The sequence below is a fragment of the Oculina patagonica genome, chromosome 1 (genome assembly GCF_052425735.1).
Source record: "Oculina patagonica isolate OP01 chromosome 1, crgOcupat, whole genome shotgun sequence".
Lineage (NCBI taxonomy): Eukaryota > Metazoa > Cnidaria > Anthozoa > Scleractinia > Oculinidae > Oculina > Oculina patagonica.
Window position 1 is genome coordinate 45,982,554 of NC_135758.1, and position 17,736 is coordinate 46,000,289.

Here is a 17,736-nt window from a genome sequence, read left to right on the forward strand (position 1 = left end):
GGCAATGATTATTGGCCGATTATTTGAAGTGTTTAAACCTGGAATAATGTCATAAGATATTTCTGAATTGAATGCTACAAGTGTACGGAAGATCCTTTCAGCGCCGTTAAACATATTTCTTTACCTTTAGATGACAATAGTTCTGCTACTATGAGAAGCCGAAGGTGTTCCCTAAGGATGGAAATATCATGCTGAAGCATATCTCCCCTTGCTTAGAATTTCATCAAAATCTATTTCAATTTTCCAATTATTAACCGAGTCCATGACGGAAAACGGTTTCCTCTCTTGTCTTTAGATTTTGATTAATTTTGATCGGCTCATTGCTTTGTTTGTTTATTTGCGTTTATTCCATTTCTTAGTGTGTAATACTTGTTTTACGTTTTACCGCACAATTAAATAAACAGTGGGTTTGGTGAGATGGACTTCTTCACGACAGCGTGTCCGATTATTTACGAAAATTAACAGTAAAAATCTCGCGATAAATTAAATATGAAAGATCTCTCCTTCCTCAGCCTTTCTGTCTCTCACCCTCTGGCCACTAAAGCCTGGTGTTCATTAGCGACGCGAGCACAAGCGCAAGCATAACAGCTCATCTCACCGTGAAAACGGCCACGATGCAAGGATATAAGCACAAGCACAACGATCAAGTTTTTAATATTCTTGTTCTTGCGTTCACGTTATGCCGTGTGAAAACGAAGCACCGCATAAGCACAAAAAAATTTACGTCGTCTGGCCGTGTCTGACCAATTAAAGCACTCGACCCAGATTTCCCTGCGTCTGAGCAATTGAGCCCTGTATCTATTAAACATCGTTTTCTTACGCTTTTGCTTAAGCTTAGGTAGACGTCCGTTTTCACTTGGCACAAACTACTTATGCTTGCACTTGTACATGTGCTTGCGTCGCTAGTGTAAACCAGGCTCACAAGGTCGGTTCAGTCTCTGCTATAATACGAAATACACGCCTATCACGTTGAGGCACATTTTTTATCCCCCTCTTTATGTTGCGTTTTTTAAAAGTATCTCACGATCTGATTTCTAGTTCGATGGGTCGTCTTGGACGCTGAACGACCTGACTAAAATCGTGCCAATTGGAGAACCCTTCTTCATTCCTAGTTCATGACGTTTTACTGCATCATATTTGGTAGAGGAGAAAAAATGCATATAGGGTGGGAAAACCCTCACTCAAGAAACAAATAAATTATGTCAATCTGTCCGCTTTGCTTTTGGAAAAATATGCATGCTTAGCTAATAATAAAAAGCCAAAACTTAAAAGCTTAAAAGTTTTCTTTTTGTTAATAGCACTATATTTCCTTAACTTCACGTCAGCCTGTATTATAAATATTACCCACCCAAACTCTGATAAAAATTACTGATAGGAATTTTATTAGGGCCACTTGACATGGTCGGGTTTTAATATTTAGCCTGTCGGTATGGCATGTATAGTTTGTACTGTAGGCTGATCACAGTGATAAGCTGAATTCGTTCCTATCATTGTGACAATAAGCTCACCTGTGTATGGGGGTGTAATTTATCGTAATCCCCAAGTATATGAGACCTACTCTTGGACTTAAATCACCTTCAATCGCCCCAAATCACCGTAAATCGCACAAAATCGCAATGGTTTTATAACAGCTTTCGCTTAAATCGCCTTAAATTGCCCAAAGGCCTTAAAATCGTCCACATTACTGCAATTTTAGGTCTCAGAGTAGACCTAGACATTTTTAAATTGCTTTGCTCTGTCAAGATGCATGATGGACACGTTGACTCGTAGAAGTTATCTTCACATTGCTCACCAGAAAACGGCAACACAGCACCAAAATTATTATAAAAAATGAAAAGGCATCAAAATAAATGTCTTAAACGCCGCTAAAGCCAGGTTTTTTGTTGGGGATGTGTATCATTTGCAGAGAGCGGGCGGGGTGCTAACAGTTTGAGCGCCAGATTAAAAAGGTGGACGAACCAGGGTGGGTGCCTTTCACTGCTCAATAAGACTGGTGACGAAGAAGAGCATTCAGAAAGGAATTTAACACTGTAATTATTTAAACCCACTTTATTGTGATGATATAAACTAGTCAACAAAAGATAAACGTGTATTGATATGTTTTTTCGACCAAAAACTTCCACAACTCCGTTTAAAACCGCTGTCGAAATACTAGAATAGAGCTAATCAGAATGTTATATTTGGCTCGGATAGATATTTAATGAAAATTTTCTCCTTGTTCTAAGCTTATTTGAACTGTACCCAACTATTAGATTACGCACCAGTTGCTGCGGTTCACGCGAACGTATATAGGAAACCTTACTGATCCGAATTTACCCAAACTTAACATGCAAAGTATTGAAGCATGACTCAAAAACTGCCTTGACTTGACTTAAACATGAAGCTAGTCAACTAAAGCGACTCCTTTTTAAAAAAGAATTTAAAAACACAGCAAAATCGTCATGAACCTGGTTGGGTTTATGACAGTCTTTCTCGTCACTTAAGCCACACGAGAACGCAAGGGGACTGGTGGTTGTACTGCCCGTTAGGCCAATCAGAATCGCTGTTGGGGCTATCAAAGCCATTAGCATTTTGGCTCCATCCATCTGCTCTTGAGCCCTGAAGCATCACTCCAATTGCCATGCAATAGTCAGTGACCTTTGTGTTTCCTCGGCTGTTAAACGAGGCATAAGGATATGACCCACCGTGCTGCCCAAAAGGCATTATCCCGTACCTGTTCTGGAAGCAGTCCTGTGGAAAAGAAACACAACGCGATTAAATTAACACTCTAAGTACAAAACAATTCTCTTTCTGGACGCATGTCCAACTTTACACAATGAACAAATCAGGGAGGCACCACATAGAAACGTCGTGTTGCGTAGTAACCACTGCTGGGAAAGATGATTATAACCCTTTTGCTTTATCGAGCATGTAGGCTCGCTAAGGCAAAAGGATATATCTTATTACATCAAACTATCGAAAGAATTAAATTTCTTCAATTTGAAAGGGGCATATTTCACGACACATTTTAATTTTCCGCATTAAGCAGGATCTGGTAGACAAGATTTTGAGAAACCAAGTTACCTTGTTCGCGATTAATGATACGGAACAAGTCATTCAGATGGAACATTAAATTTGAAATATCAGTAACTGACAGTTTTTGCAGTTTCTTTTCGAGCAAATAGCCTCAATATTGCTCTGTAGTGACTTTTTAGTACGCCACGTTACACTTTACGGTCTGTACGGATGACGTACCAAAATGATTTGAATGCCGATAAAGAAATTTAAAATGACGATGCTTCGGAAGAAATTTAACTTAGTGATAGCGAATAATACGATGTACTACTTTGAAATTACTGCACTCGACATGGATGGCGAATTTATTTTTTGCAAAACTATGTTGTTTAACTTTAATGCGAATGAGCACACAGAATGCTGAATAGCCTCTTCCTTTCCCTCTTACCTTGGTGTTTCCATTCCATGCTTTAACAGTCACTTGGCTCGTGCCCGCTGCTTGTACTGTAGACTGACCAACGCCATGGTTCCACCAGGTGTTGTATTCTCTACCGGATGGCAATTGCCACTGAACCCATTTGCTTCCAATCCCTCCAGCATTGTCTCCACTAGACAGCATCACTTCAGAGGCGTGCTTTACAGCCAGAAGGCGAGCGTCTAAAGAGGAATACCCAGTCTTTCCCGAGTCAATCTTGGGTGTCTTCAAATCTCCTGTGTTGACATTTTTGACGAGCCACTTGCTATAGATATTTCCCACATGGCCATTGATCTTTCCAACCAAAGTCCATCCACCATTTTTCATGTCACAGAACGTTTGAATACCATCGCTGCATTTCAGCGATGACTTGATCCAGTACACGCCATTCTTTGCAGATGATGTCTTTTGGTTGCTGAGGTTGGAGTCGTGAATCTGCTTACAGGAGTCGGCTGGGTGCTCTTTTGTACCAAAGGGTAGACCTCTTTGGCAGTTGACTTGGCATCTGTCTTCAACAGACACTGTGGGTTTAGGGTCCACCAGTAATTGCACTTTAATATTGTCATAAAAGGATCTGCATCCATGGGGGCTTCCACTGTAAACGCCATGGCAGCCCAAAGCTATGGTGCCCCTAGGGATCATCCACTCACTGTCCACTGTAGCAGTTTGGATAAGCACCTCATTGGCCCACTGAGATATTCTGTTTCCTGTTACACGATACCTAAAATGAAACCATTTGTTTTTGACAAGGGGGTTAGGAAGTTGGCATTTGTACTTCCAGGATCCATCTCTGTTGAGCATGAAAGGCCTCATGGTACAGTCTTTGCGATCTGTGTAATATTCAAACCACCACGCCGTTGTATATTGCAAATTAGACTCCAGAACTCGTAGGAACGGACCAGGGTAGACAGTGGCTGAGCCTGTCTCCATTAGATCAAGTTCTACCTCTATGTCGCCCCAATCTTTTCCTTCATCCAAGTACAAGCCTACTTCAGCGTGTCCGAAAGTCGACTTTCCAGTTTTGCCAAAAACTGCACCGTTCTTGACAGTCCACTCACCCCACACCCGCGTCCACCGGTTCAGCGTCGAGTCGGAGAAATCTTCGAAGAAAGCGAACACTTTCTTTGGGTCAGACTTCGCCTTACCAACGTTTCTTCCTCCAAATACAAGAGCATAGGAACTGCCGTCCACTGTATTGCTCGGAATCATTTTCTGGATCCTGAATTGCACATGAGCTTTAGTTGTGTACAAGCCCGAGACCACTCGATCAATCTCGTACGGCAAGCCTTTCTTGTCAGGAAGGTAAAACACTCGAAGATCTTTGCCATCTGAGGAAGCTTTATTTTCGTCAACCAGAGCTTTGTGATCGACTACACGAAAGAAATTCACATCGATCAAATGTTAGAGAATATACATGTATGCAACAAATAACATTTTTATATGTACGCACATTATGCAAAAGACGTCAGTTACCTTTGACGTTGATTGTGTAATGAGATGGCAGCGCTGATTGGGTCTCAATCCGTATATTCCTTCTGTAGTGGAAATCTGGAGCAAAGAATCGGCTCTCACACACTTCCTGAGAAAAGGGCTGAAAACCTGACAGCAAAATGGTTTAAAAGACGTTAAATGTTGCCTTTTTATATTAGGGACTTAAATTGTAAAATTTACTTTAAAATTTCACTGTCAAGATAAATAAATATTAGACAGATATAAGACTCGATATTAAAGGGACTATATCACGGATTTTTAACAGATTTTTGAACAGCCAAAATTTATATTTGTGTCGTAGGAAACTTAAAAATAATCAGATAATGGTCCATTATTATTAAAAATTGCTATTTATGAGTACTTAAACAGTTTCAAAGCGCGTTTGGTTGCGGATGGCTCGGATGGAAATGGATTGCAATTTGAAAACGTTAGCCAACGTTTTGAAGTTGTTTCTGCGGGCCTTAAAAAAATTATTTTTAGAGCCGAAGTTTGATTTCTATCCCCAAATAAAGGTTATATCTTCAGTTAAATGTTCAAAGATAATGCTTTTTTATGGGTAAAGTTGCCTACCACTTATTTCAGAACAGTTTAGACCAAACATCTGCGAAATCCCCATGACATAGTCCCTTTAATGTTTTCTGCTTTGAATGTACAATCGATTCAAATATATTTCTAACAGGTTTGTCTCTCGCAAATTTTCTGCGGTGAACATATTCGCTAAAACCACTGAATTGTTGCGTTAAACGTATTCTTTAAAAACCAAATTTACTGCGGATTTGTTACGCCACACGCATTGCCTACAACTTAAATCCAAAGTGGATTTGTTGTGCCAACCTCTCCAACAAATAAATTCAAGGCGGTTTGGTTGGGAGAAACTCTATCCTCTAAAAGAATAATTTGTACCGAATGGATTTTGTTGCGCCAAACACGTTCCTAATATAAAAATTAATTGTCTAAAATACGAAATTTAAAGTCAATTTATCAGGGTGGGAAGGTGTCTCTAAGGAAAGTGTTGGTTCAATCATCACAACCAGTATGACGTCACGCTTCGCCGTTGAAGATGGCGGGCAAAACGTCAATCGAGAAACGAGTTAAGAATGTGGCATTTTCCTCCGTTACCTTCCTTCATTTACTCAAGTCGATGATGCAGAGTTGTTAGCGAATGCAACCATCAATCTTCTGGTATTTTTTGGTAGATCAGACGTTATATTCATTTTTTTAAAACAACTGAAACACCTTCGCAAAGGGTAGAATGATCAATGAAATCTGTAAACAGGTCGAGCTTTCGAGGGTCGCTGCACAGCGAATTTAAATTTTATTGTAACAGAAATAGGAGGTTTGGCACAGGATGTACGGTTCTTGATGTACGTGCAGTATCAGACTTTCAGCATTCGTGGATCTTCATATCTTTCCCCTTAAAGGTGCAAAATCGGAGCAATCGAGAGGAAAAAGGCGCTACACAGGTAATTTCCACTTGGTCACTCATCCATGTATTAACCCCGCCCGACAGGACGTAACTTCAGCCAGGTCGGATGGAGCCTGCGCTTTTATTTGGTATTATAGAAAAACAACACAGAATAACTTTACTCTAGTCTTTATAATCGGTTATTTTTTATTACTTGTCTTGCGGCATCGAATTTGAACTCATGTCTATCTCGCACAACAAGTTTTCCTCGTTCAAACCACAATGAAAGCGCTTGTTCAATTCAAGCTGGCCAAAGTTAAGGCTTGTCGGGCGGGGTTAACACTTGGATGGGTGCCCGACTCGAACTACCCCGTGTTGTAAGCTTTTCTTTTCATTTACTTTTTTTCAGAAGGTATGCAATCGATGGAATTCAAGAGTGGACACGTGGCAAGGAAAGCCAAAAAATACAACAGAACTGCACAGATACCAACAGAAGTACATTATAAAAAGCCAATGAATGCGAATAAAAATACATGGAAAAAGATTTTCTACATGAGAGCGCAAAGCAGCGATCGGAGTTGTTGGCGTATTCTGGATGAAAAATATACCTTTGTTTGCACTCGAACAGAAAGATATGAAGTTTGGCTAACTCAAGCGACACGGAACGAACATGGAATTGTGTCATTTGCTTTTGTTACAGCGTGATTTCCAGCAATTTAGAGCTATTTTACGTCTATTTACTGTAACATGTTTATCTTATCTAATAATATGACAAGTAAGGGAACCTTGGTCGCTTCTAGCGTTCGACATGTGTCGAACTTGGCTCGAATTTCGCCCAAAAAAACAGCTTTCACTCATATTCTGACTTCAAATCTCAATGAAAGGATGATAAGCGAATGCTTTTCTAAAACTCGCTTGCTCATACCTCATCATCCTCAGCAACAAGCCGCTTTTAAAACTACAAAATCGGGGGTTGAAGCGGAATAATGAATATTGAATACTGGCTTAAAATTGTAAAGGAATATTGAATATTGGCTCAAAATTGAAAGGAATACTGAATATTCAGTTTTTTAATCAAGAATATTGAATACTTGCAAAGAGAAAATAAGTTCTCCTCACCCTCTCTGTCTCCAAATGAAAATCGCAGGTATTTGGCAGGCGCTCTGCCTCATGCTAAGCTTACAAAATTTGCCACGCGGACTACTCCCCAAGGGAGATATTTTCTTGTGACGTCACTTTCAAAGCACATGCTTCAGTTGACCGCTTTAAATTTCGACGCTTTGGCTACGGTCTAAGAACTGTTCGGATTTGTAAAGATGGGAAAGCACAGGAAAGACAGGTAAGTAAAGCTTTTAAACTATTTTTAACTTGAACAGATTTCCAAACCATAAGCTTACAACAACGACGACAACAACAATAAAAATCGAGAGTTCTTTTCTAATCGATTTCTAGGTGTAGTGTTTGAAATCCAAGTAGATCCATGCATCTTCGCCATTTGACCGCTAATAAACTCATCCGAAACTCATGTTGACTTCAGTCTGCCAGCGAAACCAAATAACGCTACAGACAAGAAGTCACAGTGAAAGGTGAAAAGGATAACATACTATTTTTCTGCAATTGAATAAACAATGATAGTTCATAAGCCTCAAAGTCGATCTCAAAGTAGATTTGAATCGAACTTGAAAACTTTTGGCCATTCAACTCTGCCAACTAACGCATCTAAACATTTTTATCCGTTTGTTAGCTCACATTGAAGCTCATAGATTCCACGTTGGAAAACAGAACACCACGAAAAAAATGTTTTAATTGGCCTTATCACGGTCAGTTTCTACGCAATCTTGACAGGTAGGCAACGCAGTTAGAAATTATAGTGTGTGTATGGAAATCCGGCGGCAATATTTTTTTCAAAAATTGAATTCTGGACAACTTATGAATTGTAAAGTTAAAATGCTAGGTTTTTATTCATCATGTTTGAAAGATGTAGCTTGGCTAGAAAGCGTTTAGTTACGTTTTTAATTATGGGCAAATGTATGGAAAATTAAAAACGTAACTGAAGGCTTTCTAGACCAGCTACATCTTTCAAACATGGTCAATAAAAACTTTTGCCTAGTATGTTTACTTTACGATTCATAAGTTGTCCAGAATTCAATTTTTTAAAAAAATATTTGCCATCGGATTCCCATACAAACACTATAATTTCTAACTGCGTTGCCTACCCGTCAAGATGGGGTCGGAAAAAAATTAGCCTTTTAGCAGGACACTTTTCGTTTGCGACAGTGGAAATAAGGCCATTCGGATGATAACGAACGGGAAACCTTTCAAGAAGCTATCAGATGTCTTTTATAAGTATGCTGAACTATTTAACCTTGAACACTACCGTGGCCCACCAAGATTTTCCTTTGATCAAGGAATATCGATCATTGACAATGTTGTTGCTTTTCTTTTGAGCTGGGGAGAGGAAACACGTGAGCGAACGGGCCGTACAGCTACTCAAGGTCCCGACCAAATAATACCTCACTGTACAACAAGGTCATTTCAACTGATTCATAGCAGCCTTGTGAAATTAAGTAGCCTTTAATCGTTGAGAATTTTTTCTCCTTAATGCGGCAACAGGACTCGATGCCAACGCAACTCGAATACGGAATCCGGCGTGCCGCCTGTATAAGAGAGCTGGAAAAGAGAATGCACAGTGGTCATTTTTAATATTTCACTGGTCCCAAGAGTTATTATCCTAACAAAGTGCTTAACACTCCTCCGCCCATTCCACAGGCAATTGTCGATGCAGTACAAAGTGATCTGCAAAATTTATCTCTTGAACGTGAATTTCCCATTTCATTTGGACGAAGCGTTCGCCAGCATACCGTAAGAGAACAGAGCAAAGAAGAAACCGGCCAGCTACCTTATTCTATTTCATTCTCTTTACAGCAGCGCCAAGATTCGAGTTGTGATGTCCTCACAGAAGACTTGGCCGCAGGTCATGCTAATTCGTCAAGCTATTCCCAGGATAATCGAGTTATTCAGTGCGACATCTTGTTCAAACAAAATGAGACCATTGCAGTGAAACACGGTAGAAAAAAAGAGGAATGGGGATTTTTCCTTGCCGTTCTTATGAAAGATTTGCTGATCAAGAAAGGAAGCAATGACGGGATAGATTTCGTTGACGACTGTATGAGCATAACATGGCTCGACAACTGTGAAACGGGAGACAAATATACCTTTAAAGAGTCATATTCAGATTGTCGAAATTCGCCGTATTCAGTTATTAACCGCGTCAAGTTGAAGTCAATAAGTGTCTGCCAAATGAAAAACTCTACACAATTTCGCAGCAGGAAGTTTTAAGAATTGAGCGGATACTCAAAGGAGGCGTAGACAGTGACATTGACTCCGAGGATGAGGCTTCAGATGCCTCAGACGACGAACAGCCGGGAGGACCATCCAGGGTTTCTTGTCGTACACGAACTGGGAGAACAGCAACCCGTATACGGTGATGTCGAACTTTTTTGAAAAATCACAAAGCTGATCTAACAGCTACAGCTGAAAATAGATAACGCATAAAGCGGTGCTCAATGTAAAATGTGTCATGATATAGGAATAATACTCAGATTGGCAACAGAATGCTACTTTTAAATTATGTGGACCATTGACGTACTTGTGGGCACTTGTACCGTTCCTGTTATTCCTGAAGGCAAACACTACATTTATCTTTTATCCGTTGTTCACTTATTGGTTTAAAAGTAACTCTTGATAGATAAGTCGTTATGATTACGTACAGTTGTTGTCTTTGTACATGCTTCAAAAGACGTCTATGCTTCGCTTAAAGCGGGTGTGATATTATGTATTTCTGTTAGGTGCACTAGTTTCGACTTGATTGCACGAGTGATGATGTTAAGGAGATAAACGCGTTTTCGAACAAGTTTGTACAATGGCCTACAAAAGAACTTGTTATAAACATCGTGCAACACTTCATTGTTTTCCAGATTATATAGACTCATTGGTTGGACCGCATTGTCGTCATTGTTTGTTTAATAAAGCTTTTCACTGAAACATGTTGCTTGGCTTATTTTTTGTGGGGTACTATTTTGCTAGTCAGCAAATAAAGAAGCCACATGCGTCTTACACTTTAATCAAGGCCATTGAAGGTGTAACTAGAGGGCACCATTAAAAAGCATGTAATAAGTGATGAACTAACACCTTCCAGAAGGATAGCAGCAGAACAGTGTCCAGTGTCCTGTGCACAACTGGTGAATTGGAATAGAATATTTGACCGCTCTCGTTTTGTGGGTCTGAAAATTGTATACCTGGGAACATCAACCTATTTAAAGGAATAATGAATATTGATCTTAAAATAGGCAAGGAATAATGAATACTTGTGAAAAATGGCCGGGGAATAATGAATATTTGAAGTGAAAATATTCCGCTTCAACCCCCGATACAAAATCAGCTCAAAATAGCCGCCATATAATCCGTGACTCCCACGACAGTAACAAAATGACCCAAAATAGACTGGACTCCAGTCACATTGTTCCCCAACGGAGAGGGGCACGGTATTTTTGTTCGCGTTTCAAGTTGTTTCCACTGCCACACGGTGCGGACAACATTTGCGCCTCACGCGTGACAACATGCCTTCGGAACGTGGAATCACGTATTTTGAAGACAATGTTTTCCAATTGCTTTTTCAGTGCCCGAAATGCCACTTGAAATTGTCCGGTAATAAACACATCATGCCTGCCGTCCACCACTTAAAAATTTGCGAAGTGATCTTTTTGCAGCCTTTCAGTACTTGAAATAATTTCTTTTTTATTTTAATCTAATAACAGAAAATACGTAATAGAGCGAAGAAAGATGTTTGTGTTTCTGAAAATTTTTATACTTACCTGACGCGGGAGGTACTGTGATCAAGGGCACTTCGATTGGGTTGACCCTTGCGATTACCCCAAATGTGGGTAACTCGAGCGTATAATTTCTGGTAGTGGGGGCCTGCGTTCGCGCTCGCCCCCGAAAAAGTGTAATGGAGTTGTTTCAAAGTAACGATCGACTTACGTGACATGCTTTTGTTCTTTCAGTTGTCCGGGCCGGGCGCGACGACTGGGTACGTGTTTGGCGATCGCGGGCGAACGGACGAAGTAACGGCTTTCGCGCTGGACAAGGTGAGTATTTTGTACGTTGTCGAGCTGTTTATTTCTTTCGTTTTGGTCCTTGCTCGTCTGTAACGTTTCTGTTTCGAATTTTATGCCTTGAACAGCTCGCTTCTGTTCGTGTATTCCCGTTTGCTCGACTCGACTCGATCGAACTATCGAAAGGAGAATTTTTGCAGCTAACCAGCGAAAGCAGTGGAAGGAAAATAATAATAGGAGGATTGTCTGTCTAAAAGTGAGTTGATTTGTATGTTATTCTATTTGTTAAAAGGCGAAATTTACCTTGTTTGAGCCGTCTTATCTCTGATTTAAAAGTCCTTGTTTTGCCGGCCGCGTTAATGTATTCGATTCTGTTGTAATAATAAGCTTATTCACGTGCGAGTTTGTTGAGCTTTGTTTGATGTTATAATATTTTTTTCTCTGTGTTGGCGTCCTTTTCGCGCCTTTTTCTTGCTTAAAAACTGCTCTAAACGCTTGTCTGTTTTCCGCTTCGAATAATTTGATGTCACAGAAGTAAATTTAATGTCATAAACAATTGCGCGAGACAACGTTAAGCGCGCGCGAGACTGGTCTTTTCTGTCCTGCGAGAGTTTTACGGCTTCTTGTCTTTTTGTCGTTTTCTTTTTTCTGTAAAAGTTTGCCGTGCCTACCACGGCGTTAAATTGTTCACATTTGCTAAGAAAGAAGTCAAATTGCACGTTTTTAAAATTTTAGAAGAGGGAAAAAGGAAGCCTACAACACGGGGTATTCCCAGGCGGTCACCCATCCAAGTACTAACCCCGCTCGACAGAAAACACCCTTGTGCTATGATGCGCTTCAGTAACTCTTCTTTTTTTCATTTACTCCATTATTTTCTTGGGCTAGTGGACAAAGTATATAAAAGGAAAAATAAGCTTAAGAAAAAACCCCTTGAAGTAAACGACTTATATTTTATTTTCATCATATTTCGGTATTTATTCATTTTTTACTGTATAAAAAACGTTAAAGATTGCAGTATGTGTTTATTAAGTTTCGCCTGTAAATGAAAGCAAAATTGCGAATAAATAATCGTCGGCGAGCAAAAAAAGTGCATGGTTGTAGGCACTGCAAATAGAAAAGAAAAGAAAAGCATTCGCTGACAATTAAGAATTTCAAGTGGCATTTCGGCCACTGTAGTTCTGAAGGCATGTTGTCATGCGTGAGGCGCAAATGTTGTGCGCACCGTGTGGCAGTGAAAACAACTTGAAACGCGAACAAAAATACCGTGCCCCTCTCCGTTGGGGAACAATGTGACTGGAGTCCAGTCTAGTTTGGGTCATTTTGTTACTGTCGTGGGAGTCACGGATTATATGACGGCTATTTTGAGCTGATTTTGTAGTTTTAAAAGCGGCTTGTTGCTGAGGATGATGAGGTATGAGCAAGCGAGTTTTAGAAAAGCATTCGCTTATCATCCTTTCATTGAGATTTGAAGTCAGAATATGAGTGGAAGCTGTTTTAGTGTGCGAAACTCGAGCCAATTTAGGTTTCCTACCTTGTCATATTATTATAGACGATAAACATGTTACAGTAAAATGAGTAAATAGACGTAAAATAGCTCTAAATGGCTTGAAATCACGCTCTAACAAAAGCAAATGACACCATTCTATCTTCCGTCAACTTTATAGAGGATTTGTTGAGCTACTCATTGTCTAGAAATATAATTCAAAAATACAAATTTAACGGATTTGCTGTGCCAAACTCATTCTCTAAAATAAAAATTCATAGTGGATTTGTCGCATTCTCTATAAAACAAATTTATAGTGGATTTGGTGCGTCAAACTCGTTCTCACAAATACATGTTGTGCCAAACGTATTCTCTAAAATTAAAATCCATAGTTGATTTGTTGCGTCAAACCATTCTCTACAAATACAAATTCCTAGTAGATTTGTTGCGCCAAACTAATACTCTAAAAGTGCAAATTTATATAACGGATTTGTCGTGCCAAACTCGGTCTCTAAAAATACGAATTCATAGCGGATTTGTTGCGCGAGACTCATTTTCTAAAATAAAAATTTATATAACGCTTTTCTGAAGTTATGCTCCAAATGCATTTTCTAAAAAACAAATTCATAGTGTATTTGTTGCGCCAAACACATTCTCTAAAATACAAATTCATAGTGGATTTGTTGCGCCAAACACATTCTCTAAAATACAAATTCATAGTGGAATTGCTGCACCAAACTCAATCTCTAAAATACAAATTCACAGTGGATTTGTTGCGCCAAACACATTCTCTAAAATACAAATTCATAGTGGATTTGCTGCGCCAAACATATTCTCTAAAATACAAATTCATAGTGGATTTGTTGCGCCAAACACATTCTCTAAAATACAAATTCATAGTGGAATTGCTGCACCAAACTCATTCTCTAAAATACAAATTCATAGTGGATTTTCTTTGCCAAACTCATTCTCTAAAATACAAATTCATAGTGGATTTGCTGTGCCAAACTCATTATCTAAAATACAAATTCATAGTGGATTTGTTGCGCCCTGAAACACATTCTCTAAAATACAAATTCATAGTGGAATTGCTGTGCCAAACACATTCTCTAAAATACAAATTCATAGTGGATTTGCTGTGCCAAACACATTCTCTAAAATACAAATTCATAGTGGATTTGTTGCGCCAAACACATTCTCTAAAATACAAATTCATAGTGGATTTGCTGCGCCAAACATATTCTCTAAAATACAAATTCATAGTGGATTTGTTGCGCCAAACACATTCTCTAAAATACAAATTCATAGTGGAATTGCTGCGCCAAACACATTCTCTAAAATACAAATTCATAGTGGAATTGCTGCACCAAACTCATTCTCTAAAATACAAATTCATAGTGGAATTGCTTTGCCAAACTCATTCTCTAAAATACAAATTCATAGTGGATTTGTTGCGCCAAACACATTCTCTAAAATACAAATTCATAGTGGAATTGCTGCACCAAACTCAATCTCTAAAATACAAATTCACAGTGGATTTGTTGCGCCAAACACATTCTCTAAAATACAAATTCATAGTGGATTTGCTGCGCCAAACATATTCTCTAAAATACAAATTCATAGTGGATTTGTTGCGCCAAACACATTCTCTAAAATACAAATTCATAGTGGAATTGCTGCACCAAACTCATTCTCTAAAATACAAATTCATAGTGGATTTTCTTTGCCAAACTCATTCTCTAAAATACAAATTCATAGTGGATTTGCTGTGCCAAACTCATTATCTAAAATACAAATTCATAGTGGATTTGTTGCGCCCTGAAACACATTCTCTAAAATACAAATTCATAGTGGAATTGCTGTGCCAAACACATTCTCTAAAATACAAATTCATGGTGGATTTGCTGTGCCAAACACATTCTCTAAAATACAAATTCATAGTGGATTTGTTGCGCCAAACACATTCTCTAAAATACAAATTCATAGTGGAATTGCTTTGCCACACTCATTCTGTAAAATACAAATTCATAGTGGAATTGCTGCACCAAACTCATTCTCTAAAATACAAATTCATAGTGGATTTGCTGTGCCAAACTCATTCTCTAAAATATAAATTCATAGTGGATTTGTTGCGCCAAACTCATTCACTAAAAATGCAACTTTATATAACCGATTTGTTGTGCGAAACGCATTTTCTAAAATACAAATTCAAAGGGGACTTTGTTACGCTACTCTCACTCGCTATAATACAAATTCATGGTGGATATTTTGCGCGCCGGAAATTAAACCAATTCCCTAAAATACAATTGGGATTTTGTTGCACCAAACTACGTTTTTGAAATATGAATTCGTTACCGGTTAGTTCAATTCCGCTTAATGTGCTCTCTAAAAGCGATCTTTCAATTAAATAGAGTGGATTTATTGACTAACCAAATTGTCTGATCTTTCAGAGAATAGCAATGTTTCACAAACCTTTTTCCTTCATTTCTCTGATTTCTTCCTTTATTTCAACCAGCTCGTCTTTGACCTCAGAAATCGCGTTTTCGATTGATTTGCATTTCGGTTCACTGGTGTTATTGTCGTCTGCGGGCTTTGCCGCCAGATTTGAGTGTACAAGTGTTGTTAAGAAATGGCTCAACACAAGAAGTTTTAGTGAGAATTTCATCGCAGTTTTGTCGACAAACTGTTGCAGCGAATGGTTCAAACTAGCGCTTCCTTAGACTCTCGAAGGATGTACTATCTCGTCATAAATTCAAACGAGATTTTTCGTGCTCTCGTTCTATTTATAAACCATTTTACATGACACCTATTAGCGAATTTGTATACTATTTAACAATTTCATGCTTTGATGCCTTTAAGCAAACGTTATATGAATCTATAATTTAGGTCTCATATTAGACACACTTCAGTTACCGTTAGAAAAGTTAAGAAATGATAATAACTAAATAAATAATGATTATTTTATACAGTAATACCATTTTATGCATTAAATATAAGCAGCAATTTGTTGCATCACTTTAACTGATCCTCGCAATGGCTGGACTGTAACTTTGATTGAGAAAACATTTTCTCCGTGTCGCGTGTGACTGATTTTATTTCCCTGCCTCGGGCATGTAATATGTTTACAGTCCGATGGTGCGATATTTTACATTTATGGGCCTCTGTTTTACATTATGTTGTATTTATTGATTGAACGATTTTAAATTAACTGCTGTATTACAGTTGTATTGAGCACAATAAAAAAGGTTGCCAATTATTTAATGCGTGTGTACAGTCGGATTTGACGAAAATTAATGTTGTACAATCGATATCTTTAATAATAATTAAAGTTTTTTTCATACTTCGCTAAGTCAAAGATGCTGTTTCGTGTAAGCATATTTAGTCAATCCTATTAAAAACATTCTTATTTACTAGCGAAGGGAGCCATGTCAGTACAGGACGGTATTTTGAACGAGCGCACTATAAATAAAACGGACGACCGTTCACGTCTTCTTTGCATCCTAAGCGACTTTTCGCCGGACTCGCTTCGCTTGTCGACCCATTATTCCTGTATGGCTTCACAAGTAAGGGCAAACACCTGCCGAAGCATAAAACAAAACAGAACCATGAGCTATTGAATATAAGTGGAGTTTGTCTAAATGAACTGGAATCTGGTCAAAACATAATCGTCAGAAAGACGAAAACAGGTTGAGAATTATTCTACCTTTTGTTGTCTTTGCAAATTTAATTTTGTCTCGTGTTTGCTCGCACGGAGGAATTGTAGCTCAAGGGCAAATAAAAAGAAGGGGGGGGGGGGGGGGCAATAGGGGTACGCTAATCCGCCGATCCGTGCTATTTTTTGGGCTAATTCCGTAAATCTACCACTATTTTCGTACGAATCCGAATCCACATAACTTGAAAAATTTTGTATAGTTTCAATGCAACAGACAGTAGATGTTGTTTTTAATGTCAATTTTTTACGAAGTTTTGTTGCTTGTTTCTGCGACAATTTCACCAACACAACGACGAGGATGGACCAAAGCTATCGAAAAAATCGTTTTAGTTTCCACGATCAGAACTTCCTGACATGAAGAGTCCGGAAAACGCGCAAAAATTCTCAGCTTATCATCGATCCGCTATATTTTCGAAGTCGTATCGCAAAAAATCCGCAATACTGGTACGTTTTAAGGCCAAACTCGTCGAGCCGCGAGTTCACCTATTCATCCCCTTCTTGAAAGCAAAGTGAAGGGCAAAGGAAATTGAATGCATGCAAAACACTTCACTGCTTCGCAATATTCTGTAATACTCATTCTTGCCCAAATATCTTCTCAAAAAAATCAAAAATCCATCTCTCCCCAATTTTTCCGCCCACTTAACTCTTCTACACTATTTCTTTTTTAAATAGCTGCTTGTTTGTGTTGATACGGGTGGGGAGCAGCCCAACCCAAACATTTCCAACTACCCCCTGGTTCTGGAATAAATATTTTTGTACTGCCCTTGTAGGCCACCGTAGTAATGAATAATGGGTCAACAACTACTCAGAAATCGCCACGAAAAGTAGGAACTATGAATGTTGTCTCCTGATGGGACAGAGAAACTTCTGCTTTTAGGCACAGAATATGCGGGTTGGTATATTTGGGTTAGGTATTTTTGCCATTCAGTTGAAGATTACTATTGAGGATTGCTGTGAGTTCCGCATCTCGCAGCACTGTAGGTCAAACCGTATAAATAAAGAGCAAGGCTGTAAATAGCCTATAGGCCCGGCCCTCCAATTTAAATTTTTTTATCCCCCTCG

The 17,736-nt window shown here is 38.9% G+C and overlaps 1 protein-coding gene and 1 pseudogene across 1 annotated transcript; one reads left to right on the forward strand and one right to left on the reverse strand.

Moving 5' to 3' along the window:
* Positions 1–2,044: 2,044 nt before the first annotated feature.
* Positions 2,045–15,671, reverse strand: LOC144633820 (uncharacterized). Its single transcript, XM_078492706.1, has 4 exons — positions 15,435–15,671; positions 4,943–5,068; positions 3,443–4,839; positions 2,045–2,730 (listed from the first exon to the last, which is right to left on the reverse strand). The coding sequence occupies exons 1-4, from the start codon at positions 15,625–15,627 to the stop codon at positions 2,476–2,478; spliced, it is 1,971 nt and encodes a 656-aa protein (XP_078348832.1). The 5' UTR covers positions 15,628–15,671; the 3' UTR covers positions 2,045–2,475.
* On the forward strand, positions 11,232–11,363 carry LOC144637160 (U1 spliceosomal RNA; annotated as a pseudogene).
* Positions 15,672–17,736: the final 2,065 nt, after the last annotated feature.